General features: G+C 41.6%; 1 protein-coding gene across 4 annotated transcripts in view; it reads right to left on the minus strand.

The window, feature by feature from the left end:
- Nucleotides 1-644: 644 nt before the first annotated feature.
- Nucleotides 645-15,555, minus strand: part of LOC142503887 (flavin-containing monooxygenase 5-like) — a 35,672-nt gene continuing 20,761 nt past the window's right edge. For 2 of the 4 annotated variants that reach the window (XM_075616777.1, XM_075616779.1), the window contains 8 exons: nt 14,672-14,839; nt 13,195-13,383; nt 12,551-12,713; nt 3,755-3,897; nt 3,307-3,503; nt 2,788-3,143; nt 2,000-2,072; nt 649-1,661 (listed from right to left, as the gene is read on the minus strand). In XM_075616777.1, the coding sequence (XP_075472892.1) occupies nt 1,316-1,661; nt 2,000-2,072; nt 2,788-3,143; nt 3,307-3,503; nt 3,755-3,897; nt 12,551-12,713; nt 13,195-13,383; nt 14,672-14,803 (1,599 nt within the window). In that variant the 5' untranslated portion in view covers nt 14,804-14,839 and the 3' untranslated portion in view covers nt 649-1,315. Of the gene's footprint in view, nt 1,662-1,999; nt 2,073-2,787; nt 3,144-3,306; nt 3,504-3,754; nt 3,898-12,550; nt 12,714-13,194; nt 13,400-14,671; nt 14,840-15,555 lie in introns of those variants that run through there. The other 2 variants (XM_075616780.1, XM_075616776.1) reach the window with 2 other exon arrangements.

Genomic DNA, 15,555 nt, shown 5'->3' on the forward strand with positions numbered 1-15,555 from the left:
AGTAGAGTGAGCAGTGCGGAAGCCAGATTGTAGAGGGTCTAGGAGAGAATAGGTGTTGAGAAAATGGAGCAAGTGAGAGAATACAAGACATTCAAGGCGTTTAGGGGCAAAAGACAGGAGGGAGACAGGTCGTTAGTTAGAAAGACAGGTAGGGTCAAGCTTGCTGTTTTTGAGTAATGGTATAACTGCTGCGTGTTTGAAGGAGGAGGGAAAGTTACCAGAGTAGAGGGAGGAGTTAGAAATGTGTGTGAGCATAGAGATTTTAGAAGGAGCAAGAGGTTTTAGGAGATGGGAGGAAATGGGGTCAAGAGGGCAAGTGGACTTACCCCTACCAGGATGAAGGCCATCCTCATCTTCCTCCGCATCCTCTTCCGTGTCCATCAGCAGGACCGCTATCGGAGAGCTTGTGGAGACTACGGTGGCTTTCAGTGGACAACAGGCTACACTTACTGACAGGGGACTACGTGTTTCGCAAAATACCTTTGCTTCGCCAGGAACCTGTGTGAGTATTCTCCCACCTCACCCTAACAGATCATTCTACTATTATATATGAAGTATACTACTGTCACTAACTGTGTGTTTCTATATATATTCTCTATATAGGCATCTTGCACGCTCCACAAGCTTCACCTTCACATAGTAGCCAACAGCAGTCTTGCATGGTTCTGTTTATTGGTTATAATATGATGGTATATCAGAATGGTTTTGATGTTAAATAAAAGCTGTGGCCCTTTTATCCCATACATAGTGCGGTGTTTATATCTGTCGGTGTCCGTTATCGGTCACAGAGGGATGGGTGAAAGTAACTCGGGATTCTATAGATCAAGGCAGATTTATGTGTGGGTATACTAGTAGCAGCATAGAAGTAGGGATGGTGGTATAAAGTACAGATGATACAGTATGTGTGGTAGCATTTTACCTTTGGTAAAGTAATCTAATTCACTTTTTCCAATAACCGATTGTTTTATATTCCAACAACCTCCACTTCAATTTACTTTCTTATACAAACTGTCTTTATTGTGACTTTACAGTATAAACAATACTTTGTGAAATCCTCTGAATGCAACTAAAAAATTGAGCAATACTGACTCAAATTACAACACAGTGTACATGAAAGAAAAAGACTAAATTAATTAGCTGATATTTTAAGGCATTATAAGTACAAGTGGTGTAGCAGAGAACAGGAAAACATGATTCAGTGGAAGATCGGAATATAAAATGGCAAGATGCTCTCAATAAGACACATTATAGCAGACTGCCTTTATCATGGGTTACTGCTCTAAATGCTTGATCATGACACACCATTGTGGCATTGTTACAATAAGGCATACATGGCAGCAAAGACCATCAGGATCCCAAGAAGTTTAAAACTCAGAGAAATAGAATTAGAAGAAGTGGGATTCTCCAGGATACGAGTCTTTGTGGGCTTGATGACACGATCCATCTGAGTTAGAATGGCCTTCTTGGCACCTTGCCACTTCCCAGGACCAAACAGGCGATACTGATATGGTGAGCATGGGCCAAAGAATATCTCCCAGGCCAGCTTGGGATCCATAAGGAAGAGTCGATTCAGATTGGGTTTGCAGCCTATTTCTGACGCAATTCCATCCATGTATAGCACATAATCCACTTGTATAGTGTGCCGACTGCTGGTCACATATCTGTAGACAGGGGTAAGGGGTGTACTATGATCAGACATAACATATGTTTGCCATCCCTCCTAGTTAATGCACTTGCATTGTTAAAAAGGATAGACAATAAAGGAAGAAACAAATAAACACAACACAGATTGGCCCTGTAGTTAGCAGAATATATACATTATAATCACCAATCTAGGAGATGCGACATAATAAATGCTGGTGCACTTAAATATATGGAGACTACAGTATAGTGTGCGGTATGCAGCACATAATGTAAGATTTTTTAATGGCACCATCAGTAAAATAGGAACTGATAATGCATTTGATAAATTGATTTTGTCTTGTCAAGGATGCCAAACCTTTTTTCCATTTCTTCTTTCCTCTTGGTGATCTCCGCCATCATGTCTTCTACTGACGGCAACTGATTCAGGCCTAGATATAGATTGGACAGCCCTTAAACATCATGGATATTTTAGCGCTACAATTATTTTACTTGGTGCAACACTGCTAGCAGCACTGTACAAGGAAAATACAGTTACAATTCCTCTCACACACTAAATGTTTTGCCATTTGACCCAAAGGCAATATGCTGTGTACAGTAGCTGTCTTCTGCATGTCATGGAAATGATCAGCTCCATTAATCTGAAGTGGCCCAAAAGCTTCATTGATAAGTAGAAGACAGCTTCACAGCATATTGAATAGGGGTTATAAAGCGATTCTGTACATACACCTGTCATGGAAACAGCTAGAATGTAGATGTATTTGTTGTCATCTTCCAAAGCTGTCATGACTGCTACCTCTCACTCTCTGTACAAATGCAGGGTGAGTGAAATAACAAAACATTACACCATTCTACTGCATATCTTGTTAGTAAAGAACTGCTACTTTAATTAATCTTCAGATAGATTATCATCAACATCCAAACCAACCAGTGCACATTTCTTACATTAAGACAAAATGTGAGGAATAAAATAGATGTTAGATATCCTAACGCACCCATTTTAGTTGCTCATGTGGAAATTTGGATTTACAATGTACAACACTAATATGGTCTTGCTTGGTCTATGTTTAGTCAAGTAATCCTCATTTTTATTGGTTTATTATCAAAATATCTTAATAGTGACGTGTTATTATTATGGCCACTTACCTTTGAAGACTCTGGTTGCCCAACGGGCCTGCATCTCTGAAACAGGCATGATGGCCCCAATAGGCTGGATGTAGCCAATGCAAGCCACTGTTGGCTTTTCCAAATGAGGAGGAAATATCATGTTGTACAGCGGGACTTGGTTGTTTTGAACCTTCAGGACAGAATGCTCAAAGAAAGGAAAAGAAAAACTGTATCCTGTGGCAAAAATGACCACGTCAATGTCTTTTTCCACTGTCCCATCTTCAAAGATGACTTCTGTTTCAGTGAAGCTTTTGATATTGGGTTTCATCAACACTTTTCCAGAAATAATGCGGTTGGGCAGGTCATCGCTGACTGTTGGGTGTTGGCCAAAAAGCCTGTATTTTTGGGATGTACAAAGAGATAAAAAGCACAAGTAATTAAATAATAGGAAACTGTGGTAATTAGATGGATATAGAATAACAGATCCATTCATCGTACTGTATCTACTTTTGGAACACCTAGACCGAGTGTGCACCTAGTATAACTAGCAAAACCCACCTGTGCTTGGGCTTCAGGCCATAGTTTTCATGGTTGACCTTTGCATTGATTTTATTCTCCAGTAATTTGTTTGTCAATGTTGGTAGACTGTTTTGGAGAAAACTCTTAAAGCGAGTGAAAAGGACTATGTCCAATGGAAAGCCATCATCAAAGACACGGTTTATTATCCATGTTCCTCTCCTGGTGCTGATAAAAACCTTAAAGACACACAGAGAACAGTACTGTATACAGCTTATTTTAATTGTATAGTGCATTCGTTTTTAAAATAGAAAAAGTATGTTTAACGGTCACAAACTGCACAAATTACAGACTCCGGGTGGCTTCACTTTTAATCCTCAATTGAAAATGAAGAATGCATAATATTGAGATGGATGGGTTTGGGGGAGCAAAAGTCCAGGCATGCAAAGCCTAGACATACTGTATGTATATATTAGCTTGTAGTGCCTACCTGTTTAGTCACAGCACTTAGTTCCACAGCTATATCCGTTCCAGAATTCCCGGTACCAACAACAATAACCCTTTTGTCCTTGAAGGGCTGAGGAATCTTGTACTCCCGGCTGTGAAAGTATTGGCCCTTAAATTTTTCTAAGCCTGTAAATATCAAAAAGGTACGTAGGTGCAGTGTTAGTATTTTGGGGTACTTTACTAAGCTGCCGTGTGGCACGGTCCAGGTCTTCTGGTGCTATAAAATGCATTTCAGCTATCACATTATTCACCAAGTGGCTGGAAGGCATTTCACAGCTATTTCTATGCGACGTACTAACATGGCTTACTTAGTACAGTGGGTCTCAAACCTCTTCTCGTGGACACACCAGGGTTTAGGAATAACCAAAGCACTTGCACACACGTGAATGCACATCATTTGCATATGAATAGCATTTTGGATGGCGCCCTCAGAAACCTGGTGTGACTCAGGTCACGAGAGAAGGTTTGAGAACCACTGGTTTAGTAAGAACTGCGGTGCGACTGCTTCTGCACTGAGTCGCGGCTCTTTGACATACAGTATAGTACCATGTTTTCTGACGCGGCCCAAACCACAGTTTACTATCTCCAACCTTTATGGTACATACCTGTTCCAACTATGTACCAGGTGTCATATCTTACACTAAGAAAATGACCAACCTTTCATTTTCTGACACTTTTGATTAAAGCCAGTGATCACCCAATGTAGCTGTCGACACTCTTCATAAAAACATAATCTTTATTAACAAACACATAACAATTCTAAATTCAGGTGCGCCCCCAGAAGAAGCCTCATGGCGAAATAAGCGTCAGGGCATCCGCCTTTCCTCTTCCACGCGGAACTAATGGATCATTGACTTATGATGATGGGATAAGCTACTTTGCAAGTTTGCCACGAGACCGCTAAGCTTTTGGGATACTGGACTATGGATCAGAGCACTCTGAACTGAATTCCATGTGGTAACCCTACACATGCACCTTTGTGATTGCAGTGCTGCTCTTCTTTCTATTGCCTTCCCTGTTTGTTCCATCATGCACGTTAACTAAGTCTGAACCCTTATGCACTTTACTTGTGTTGTCTATACTTGAGGATACTATAACATATTAATGAAATTAGGTCTGACAGGGTGTATATTCAGTACTGTACTGTAGGTCTTCTAAATGACTACCATTTTTTCTGACCAGCTGGTAATGGTATTAAATTTTTATCTCCATCTCATTAATTTTTTGACAGTGGTTATTTTCCATCCTTACTGAGTATTTTAGATAGTCCGTGTTACCTATTTCTATTTAGTTTGGAGGTATGAATTGTGTCCTAATGTAGCCATGCCAGTCTTGGCTGCCTGTCTGCCCTGCCTGACATATCAGTCTTAGAAAGTCCAAGCAGTGCCAGGCCTATCTTGGGTTTTCCACACCCTCAGGCAGCCTCTCTGAGTGACAGGGTGGAGGTGGGACTTGGTCTGTGTGCAGCCCAATCCGGGTGCAGACTTTGTACCCTCCCCCTCTGTGCTAGAGAGGAAGCCAGCCCAAATTGTAGTCAGTCCTAGTCTCTCCCTCAAGGGATTGAGACGTGCCCTCAGCCCCCTTAGGGGGGCTGAAGAGAAATACCATGCTGGCTGGAGAAGCCTCAAGCCTGATTGCTGGCTTAGGTACATCCAGAAAGCTTGGGGCCTGATAAAGACTAAGGGCCTTATTCAGAAAGCCTCGATAAGGCCCTTATCGAGCAATTATCGACCAAAATGGGCACTCGTATTCAGATAGCCTCGATAAGTGCTCGATAACGGCCTGTATCGACGCAAAATTTTATCTCCATCCGAAATTCGCTGACTGAGCAGCGATCAGCCGCTTATCGACCATTTTCGGATGGTTGATAAACTCCCGCTATTCAGAGACCCGCGAGTCGGGTGTCGCGGCCTATCGCAGCCCATCGCAGCCCTAAAAAACGATTTTCTCCCCAAATCCAATTCCCCAGCTCCGGACCCCCCCGGCATGCATCCGAGCCAGGAAACATGCATGTACAGCAACTTCATTACCTTAGCGGCTAACCGCTAAGGCAATGAAGGGGTTAAACACCCGTGCCAAGCTTACTGTAAGAAACATACAGTACAATACAATACTGTGGCTATCGGGGGTGGGTGAAGAGGGAATTTGGCCCTTAGTGGCTGTTTAGGCATTGCGGGGGGGTTGCGGGGGGGTGTTAACCCCTTCATTACCTTAGCGGTTAATACCGCTAAGGTAATAAAGGGGTTAACCCAACCGCTACCCACCCGCAAGGTCTAAACACCCATCCTTAGGGCTAATACCCCCTTCACTCACCCGTGAGGCCTAAGCACCCACCCCAGACTGACTATACCCACCCTATACCCATTGAGTAGTATAGTGGTACATCATACCCATATAATAATAATATGGGCATGATAAGCCTCTATAGCACTCAATGGGCACCCTAATAAAAATACAGTAATACACAAGACACACAGTAATAAAACCTAACTATACTCCCAAAAAACACACTTCACTAAATAAAATCAGTAGCCAGCTAATCCAATCAATAGAAGCAATTACAACATCAACAATGAATTAATTAAACCATTACCCAATCAAACCAATTAATCCCTAAACCAACTCAAAATGAATAGTAACACTAACCAATGTAAACAATGAATTAATCCTACATTAATTAATGTAACCATTAAAAGACAAATAAATACATTAAAACTATCTCTGAAGTATCCATAAAACACATTAGCTAACATAATATAACATTAAGTACAAGCGAACACCAATCGCAAACATTTTCTTACATTAACCATAAACAAACAATCACATCCACATCAATAAATGCAATAACAAGCGTGAAATGCCCCCCAAATATTGGCATAATAATGTATTAATCTGTACCCTAAAGTGGTACAGATTAATATATTATCACTCAATGTGCCTCCCCCCAAAAATAAAAAAAGACATCCAAAGAATAAACCTGTAAAAAGAGACATTTACAAACATTGAATATCTTACTTACCATTAGAAGCGGTGGCCCTCCGACTCCCGGGGTAACAGGAAGCTCACGTACCTTGAAGGCCTCCAACAGCATCCGATGCCATCCGCCATCAGGATCCGGCTCAGGTACCCCAATCTTCTTTTTTCTTTCTTTACTCACCGTCTTCTATCTTCATCTGTAACCATTTCTTGTTGTTCTTTATCTTCTTTCTTCATCTGTCATTCCATAAAACCCCATGTTAAATCCCAGCCGATGCTGTCTCGTCGGCTTCTTGGGCTCAAATGAGGCGTCACGGCCTTAAATATGGCTTGTGACGTCACATTTACCCTCACAATGGTTAACAGCCACCTGATTGGCTGTTAAAACCATGTGCAGACTTAATTTTTTTTTTTGCCGTGACGTCACTTAAAGGGAATGATGCCAGCCAATCAGAATGGCTGTGCTTCATTTACCTTTAACATGACGTTGGTAAATCCAAGATGGCCGCTGTGTCACAAGGTATTTCAGCCAATCAGCGTGTGGAATTGGTTCCCACGATCTGATTGGCTGGAATACCTTGTGACACAGCGGCCATCTTGGATTTACCAATGTCATGTTAAAGGTAAATGAAGCACAGCCATTCTGATTGGCTGGCATCATTCCCTTTAAGTGACGTCACGGCAAAAAAAAATTAAGTCTGCACATGGTTTTAACAGCCAATCAGGTGGCTGTTAACCATTGTGAGGGTAAATGTGACGTCACAAGCCATATTTAAGGCCGTGACGCCTCATTTGAGCCCAAGAAGCCGACGAGACAGCATCGGCTGGGATTTAACATGGGGTTTTATGGATTGACAGATGAAGAAAGAAGATAAAGAACAACAAGAAATGGTTACAGATGAAGATAGAAGACGGTGAGTAAAGAAAGAAAAAAGAAGATTGGGGTACCTGAGCCGGATCCTGATGGCGGATGGCATCGGATGCTGTTGGAGGCCTTCAAGGTACGTGAGCTTCCTGTTACCCCGGGAGTCGGAGGGCCACCGCTTCTAATGGTAAGTAAGATATTCAATGTTTGTAAATGTCTCTTTTTACAGGTTTATTCTTTGGATGTCTTTTTTTATTTTTGGGGGGAGGCACATTGAGTGATAATATATTAATCTGTACCACTTTAGGGTACAGATTAATACATTATTATGCCAATATTTGGGGGGCATTTCACGCTTGTTATTGCATTTATTGATGTGGATGTGATTGTTTGTTTATGGTTAATGTAAGAAAATGTTTGCGATTGGTGTTCGCTTGTACTTAATGTTATATTATGTTAGCTAATGTGTTTTATGGATACTTCAGAGATAGTTTTAATGTATTTATTTGTCTTTTAATGGTTACATTAATTAATGTAGGATTAATTCATTGTTTACATTGGTTAGTGTTACTATTCATTTTGAGTTGGTTTAGGGATTAATTGGTTTGATTAGGTAATGGTTTAATTAATTCATTGTTGATGTTGTAATTGCTTCTTGATTGGATTAGCTGGCTACTGATTTTATTTAGTGAAGTGTGTTTTTTGGGAGTTTAGTTACGTTACGTTTTATTACTGTGTGTCTTGTGTATTACTGTATTTTTATTAGGGTGCTCATTGAGTGCTATAGAGGCTTATCATGCCCATATTATTATTATATGGGTGTGATGTACCACTATACTACTCAATGGGTATAGGGTGGGTATAGTCAGTCTGGGTTGGGTGCTTAGGCCTCCCGGGTCAGGGTGGGTTAACCCCTTAATAACTATAGCGGTTTGGAACCACTAAGGTGATTAAGGGGTTAGGGACCATTATAATGTATTTATTTTCTATATATGCTTTCTGGCAACGGAGGACAGAGGGACCTGCTGTTGTGGTAAGTATAACTGTATTTATTTATTTTATTTATGTATGCTAATGCAGTGTTTACTATTGGGCAAATAATCTATTATCCATATCTGGATAATAGTTATTTTGCCCATTACTGTACTGTATGGGTTTTGGCGGAGGTGGGGGGCGTGTATTGATCTGTTTTTAAATATTTATTTAAATATCCATTCCTTTGAAATGTCCCGCGTCACGTGACCGGGACATTTCCTTGCATAGGAGATACCGGCACCCCATAAAGAGGCCTGTATCTCGGGAAGCTGGGGGTCCCCGGACATAAAACCAACGTGGTTCAGCTCCGGAGACCCCCTGCACCTCTACAGTATTAAAGGAATGGATATTTAAATAAATAATTTTCGGCCGACATTTGAGCTGGGAGAGGCGGCTCTCTCAGAGCCGCTCTCTCTGCAGCAGAAATGAATCGCTGGTTTTTGCCTTTTCAGAGGCTCGATGCTCTCGCTGGCAGCAATTCGCCAGTTTTGGGCATTTTGCTATCACTGGTATTCAAGCCTTTCTGAATACCGTGATAGCAACGCCCAAAAAAACCCCATTTTAAATTCCCTGGCGATTTTTTTTATGAACCCTCTCTGAATAAGGCCCTAAATGTATTCGCTGTATGAAGATCTGCAGTGACTGCAATAAAGAAGGCCTTGTTTTATATACCCCTGCCTAAGTCTACTGTCTATTGGGTGAGGGTATGCATGATGTGTTTCTCTGTGGGGACTGTCTCCAGAAACCCTGGAGCCTGTGGTGGATGGAGGCACCTGCATGGAGAAGAATACAGCCTGAGACATTCAAAAGCCTGTCCTGTTATCCCCACAACATCGCAGACCCTCAGATCTCCTGCATTCAAGCAGGTACCATGCACCAACACCCAAGTGGTAGCCAGCATATCTCCCATGGGGGGGGGGGGAGAAGGGGGGTGAAGCAGCGCTACACTTATTTTAGTGATTTTAAATTTGTATATATGTGTATAATAAACGGATCATTTTGTGTTATGCCAGAGTGCTCTTTGTGGGGTCTCTCTCTCGCTCTGTGCACATACAAATTCAAGTAGCATCATTATGGCTGCACACAGTCAGGAACAGAAATTGTACAAAAGAGCATTGCACAACGTTTCAAGGGAACCCCGTTTCCTCAAGTGCTGATCACAAGATGCCGGCTCACAATCTCAGCCATATACTGTATACACTCAAATCAAAAATCCTGCGAACCGGACCTCATCTATGACGTTAGTATTGATGTATGCCAATTTGTTAATGGAACATTCCTACTTAACAAAAAGAGACGCATCAAGCTAGAACACATTAAATAAAACACGTTTATAAAAATTAGAACATTTATTAGCAGAACCAACCATCTCATATCTCCAATACATAATAGCAAGCAATTGGACCAAGATACTCATATGGAGGACAGGGATGTGTTCCTGCTTTATATGTCTCTGTTTCCTGTGCGCAGCCATAATTATACTACTAGACTTGTTATGTAATTATTAACAAAGATGAAGTTTTATGAATAATATAGTGCCAATCGTTACATTGTGTGCTGGCGTTACTGGGAAGCGAGTGACTGCAGTTGCCATGGCCTTGAGGCCCTCTTTGAAACAGAAGTAAGACATTGTTGAATTAGGAGTGCTTATACAAAACGTGTCCTTCTACCTTTTATTAAACGCAGTTACACTCACTACAAACGCGACCACTGTGGAATTACTGTCAAATACACTGCAGACCAAATTTATGAAATATTTAATACAGCCATGTACTGTACTATATACATAAATACACACACATACATACATGCATACACACATACATACATACATACATACACACACAGTATACCGTATATTGTGATAAGCGAAAGCAGGACAAGAGTGCTACCGAGCGGCTGTGTGCTGCAACAGTTTGCAAGAGAGAGAGGCAGTTACAAGGAGAGGTTGCCATGACAACGTGACGCCAGGACATCTGAATTAAGGTAAGAGGTGGGTTTGGGGTGCAAGGAGAGGTGGAAAGCCAGCAGGGGGGCCCGGCGTAAAATGACGAGGGGATATGTGACGTCACGTTGCCATGGTACCGTGATGTCATGTGACCCCGCAGCGTCATTTGACGCCGGGTTACCATGACGATGCGTCGCGGTAAGGTAAGTTTGGCAGAGGCCTCGCGCGGTCCCCTGGCATTTAATTTAAATTCCGGAAGGGAGAGCGCAGGACCTCTATAACTGCTGCGTCCCTCCAGGGGGGGCACGCCCCACAGTTTGCGCACCTCTGGGTTAAATATGTCTAGTGAATTATTTCAGCAGTACATCTTACTGTATCCTAACTACATTTTCTTACTTGTCAGAAATAAAAACAACAGCCACCAGCTGCAGTAGCACCTTCCAACGAAATATACAGTATTAAAGTGATTGTATCCATTGACATCATCTTTCTTCATTAACCTAGGTGAAAGTCAAATATGTGTATTTCTTTATTTTTTATATCACATTAGGTTTTATTTAACATCTTTAAACGACTAGAAAACAGTTTAGTGAACAACTTAACAATCTTGAAATAGATGCGTTCTATGAACTCGAAGTTTACAAACAAAACGCATTTGAGATAATTTATTCCTTGTTTAAATGTTTCAATAAATTCGTTTTATTACTGAAACTTCCAAATCAAGAACCCAAAATATAATTGTCAAGGGATCAAACATCTTAGGAGGTCCTCAGGTATTAATGCATTGTACTATTTCTGTTTGGGGGCGTGGGGCTGCTCTCAGTGGTGCTACCTCAGCAGAATGTAATGGAGTGAACCCTTATTAAAATGTAAGAAGCACTCATTTGAACCCTTTAGGCATTGAAAATATGTCACGCACCCCACATGCCTTTGGCTGAAGTATTGTATCCTCTCTTCTGTCTACGCAGTGGCAGAAATACATCAGACAGTATAATATTGGCAGTGTAGGACCTGCTGAAATGGGTTTACCGTGAAGTGGTTGTAGGCTTAAAATATTTTGACTAAATGATCCATATTTATGAAGAATATAGATAAAATGCATAGTATTGTACTAAATAATTTGTCATGTTGGATGTAGCATTGAGGCCTTTTTTTCTCTTGTTGAAAACATTAGGTCAGCGGTGCGCAAACTGGGGGGGCGGGAGAATTTCTAGGGGGGACGCAGGCGGTTACAGAGGCCCCGTGCTCTTTCCCACGGCATTTAAATGAAATACCGGGGGAGGCGTGAGGCCTCTGTAACTCACTTACCTTCTGCCAGCCGGGTCTTAGGCGACGCATCACCATGGCAACGCGCGTCAAATGACGCGATGGGGGTCACGTGACGCGCGGCATCATTTGACGCCGAGCCATTGGCAGAGGGGGGAGCGAACGCTGCCGCTCCCGGGAAGGGGGCCGCATCTCAAGACGTTTGCGCACCCCTGCATTAGGTCACACACCCAGTAGCACTCCAAATAACTCAGATATATATACAATGTAGTGAGTTTTGAGTTGGCTAAGACTGTGTATGTATATATTAGTTCATTAAGACTATGGTTCAGATGTATAAAGAAGTGCTAATTTGTAAGGAACCCTTTGCCTCCTACAAATAGACTCTAAGGTTCCTGCAATTTAGCACTGTTCAGCACCTAAGGAGTGGGTAGTGGGAGGGTTTAACCCCTTTATTACCTTAGTGGTATTAACCGCTACAGTAATGAAGAGGTTTAAACCAATCACTGCTACTATTCACTTTGGTGCTAGAAGGAATAGAAACCTAATTAAATGACTACATGAAGTTGTCGCTGCCGAAGAAGACAGACGTGTAAAAAAAATATTAATTTTGATTAATGTGAAAAGATGTAACTACGAGAAAAATAAAAGGCGCACTAAATATGAACAACCAAAACGTATTGTGCTACCTGGAAATGAATGAAGTGGTAAATTTGGAAATGTATGATGACCAATGCAGACTAAGATGGCGTCAAAGACAGCCTCTTCTTGCTTCCCATTGGACTCTGTGATAACGTCCCATTGGCCTGTGGTGAGGAAATCTGGACGCTTCCGTATGCTACAAACAGTGGTCTGCAAATAGAAAAAAGCAAGAGGGAAGAGTCATTTTAATCTCTGGTATTTATTATTCTAAATGAGCTTTAACACATCATGTTCCAACTACTTATGATAGGACGTCACCCAACTGGAGAAGAAATCAAAGGAACATTAACTGAAATGACAAGTAACTGTAATAAAAAAAGACTTCTCTCCTTTTCTGCTCAAATTAGAAATAGCAAAGTTCCATCGATGATATTGAATTTTCCCAGACTTTTTAGATGAAAAAATTCTAGAGAACATTTTCAAAAATGTTTTGAAGAGTTTGAGTGAAATGTTGGCAATGCAAATTTGGGCAGGTCTGCAAATCTTGAATTACATGGACATGATCCAGAGACTCAACTTTTTTTTTACTGTAATCAGATCACATTAATAATACGCAAAGCCAACATTTCAGCCCCACTGGGCCTGTATCAGTTACTGAACCACTTGAGCCACACCAACCACCGCTGGTTACCTTGAAGCGGATGTACTTCAAGAGGTGGAAGTGCTCAGCGTAGAGACGGAAGTATTGCAGGACCTTGGAGTTGTGCATGTAGTTTGGGTAATCCTCTGGCATTGGGTAATCACTGTAGCACATCATCTCCTTAGATGTGTTGATGATCACGGAATTGTAAATACTGGCTCTACCATCTTGAGAAACATCCTGGGATAAACAAGAACTCAAGAGATTTTTCTTTGAAATCTGCCTTCCCCACAGTACTGTAGTTGTAAAATATTATACTCTACCAAAATACATCACTTGGACAAAGTTGTTATAAATGGTCTGATTTGCTAGGTGGCTCAATCAGTCCTGCTTCAGCACAGGTGGCTCAATCAGAGGCTCAGTCTTTGACTGAGCCTCTGATTGAGCCACCTGTGCTGAAGCTGGGAAATCTGAAAACCTGACCTGTTTGGGGGGCTTGAGGACTGGAGTTGAGCTTCGTTGGGCTAAGTAGTTGTTACTTGTAACTATTAAACTTATTACCTTGTAAAAACAGCACACCTTTACTTTGAGATGCCAGGGAGAAACATATGAGACACACTGCATTTAAGTGCTATATAATCACTAACTTATGATCTTACCAACATTGGAACATAGACAAGGGGGGGACACCCGTTCAGCTCAAAATGGTACATATGTAGGTGCACCAGGGGTTATTATGCTAAGAGAATAAAGGGATAACCAGAGCCAAAGAGTCACTCCTAAAAGGGAGAGCAGGCTGAGGTAAATAGCCCCGATTACAGATTACATGCATTCGCTAGTCTGTTAGTCGAACTGCGGCTGTGGGCCAAGGAGATGGTGATTATCTGTATAAGGACCTCGTTATTGTCGTGTCAGTGACCATGGGTAAATAGTAATCCCTCGTTCAGTGCAACGGTCCCAGTGCTCACTAGTACTGTACGTACCTTGCTAACTTGTGCACTGTAATCTGCCAGACTCTCCAGCAGCTACCTGGTATAGAGACTATAGCACAAACACTGGGCAATTATATCTGTGCAGCCCAACCTGAGGAGCTCTCTCTACATGCTATTTTGTGTCCCTTTCATTTTATCTATATTAGTCCCTAGGACCCTATTAAAATAGTTTTAACCCATTTATAACCTCACTGGCAGTTTATTCATCATCAGTTTGGGATTACTATTACCCATTGTCACTGGCATGACTATAAAGAGCACCTTATACAGATAATCAACACCTCCTGGGCCTACAGCTGCTAATCTGTATCAATTTTATATTTATCAGTTTTAACTTCTAGGCAACTGTAGTCACAACGCTTCCCCTGTAATCACCATAGTTAGTATAGTACATGGGCTTTCACCGGCCTACTTGAAAACGAGAGGTAACTCTCAATGTATTACAGTACTTCCTGGTAAAACATTTTATAAATAAACATTCTGTACGTGTGCTGACTTGCTATCTGAGATGTTAGGGTTCAAAAAGTCAATTATACCTTAAACCTCCAGACCCCTCCGATATCTTCACTCCTTTCAAAGCAGGTGGGCTCTAGCCCCTCATCAAGGCAGCATTTAATAGCAGGTAAACCACTGGACCCAGCCCCGATCACTGCCACCTTCTTAACCATTGTGTTGTGCTGAGGTCAACTCAATGGATTGGAAGGCTGTTAAAGACATGAACAGTGGTTCACATCATGGGACATTCATTGTAGGTGAGCCACAAGACAATCAGCAACAAAAGTCATTTACAACAATAAATATTCTAGATTTTACACTGGTGGAATTGATGAAAGGCTTCATTCTTGACATGACTGATGTTTCCTTTCCAAATTATATATGTATGTATGTATATCTTTATTTATATAGTGCCATTAATGTACATACAGATGCAGCCACCAGTATTAGATCACTTGCCTTGGAAAATCTGGGACGATCTGCAAAATTTCTGTGAGATTTCTGCAGCCAGACTAATGGCCCATCGGATTAACACAGCAGGGGGTCCCTGCACTCCCATTCAAACTGAATGGGACTGCAGGGACCCTTACTGTGTTAATCCAATGGGCCATTAGTCGGGCAACAGAATCTCAATGAAATGTTGAGGGATTTACTGTGAGATGCCTTAGTTTTTACCCAGGCAAGTGATCAGATGCTGGTGGCTGAATCTGTAGCGCTTCAGAGCAGTAATACACGTGACAATCATATAAATAACAAATAATACAAATAACACATAATGGGAAGACGTGCTTCGGACATAAAAGTGACACTTAGGTAAAGGAGACCCTGCCACGAAGAGCTTACAATCTAATTGGTACTGTAAGTAGGAAGAACGTACAGAGACAGCAGGAAGGTGTTCTGGTAAGTGCGTCTGCAAGGGGCCACG

The sequence above is a fragment of the Ascaphus truei genome, chromosome 10 (genome assembly GCF_040206685.1).
Source record: "Ascaphus truei isolate aAscTru1 chromosome 10, aAscTru1.hap1, whole genome shotgun sequence".
In the NCBI taxonomy this organism is placed as follows: Eukaryota; Metazoa; Chordata; class Amphibia; order Anura; family Ascaphidae; genus Ascaphus; species Ascaphus truei.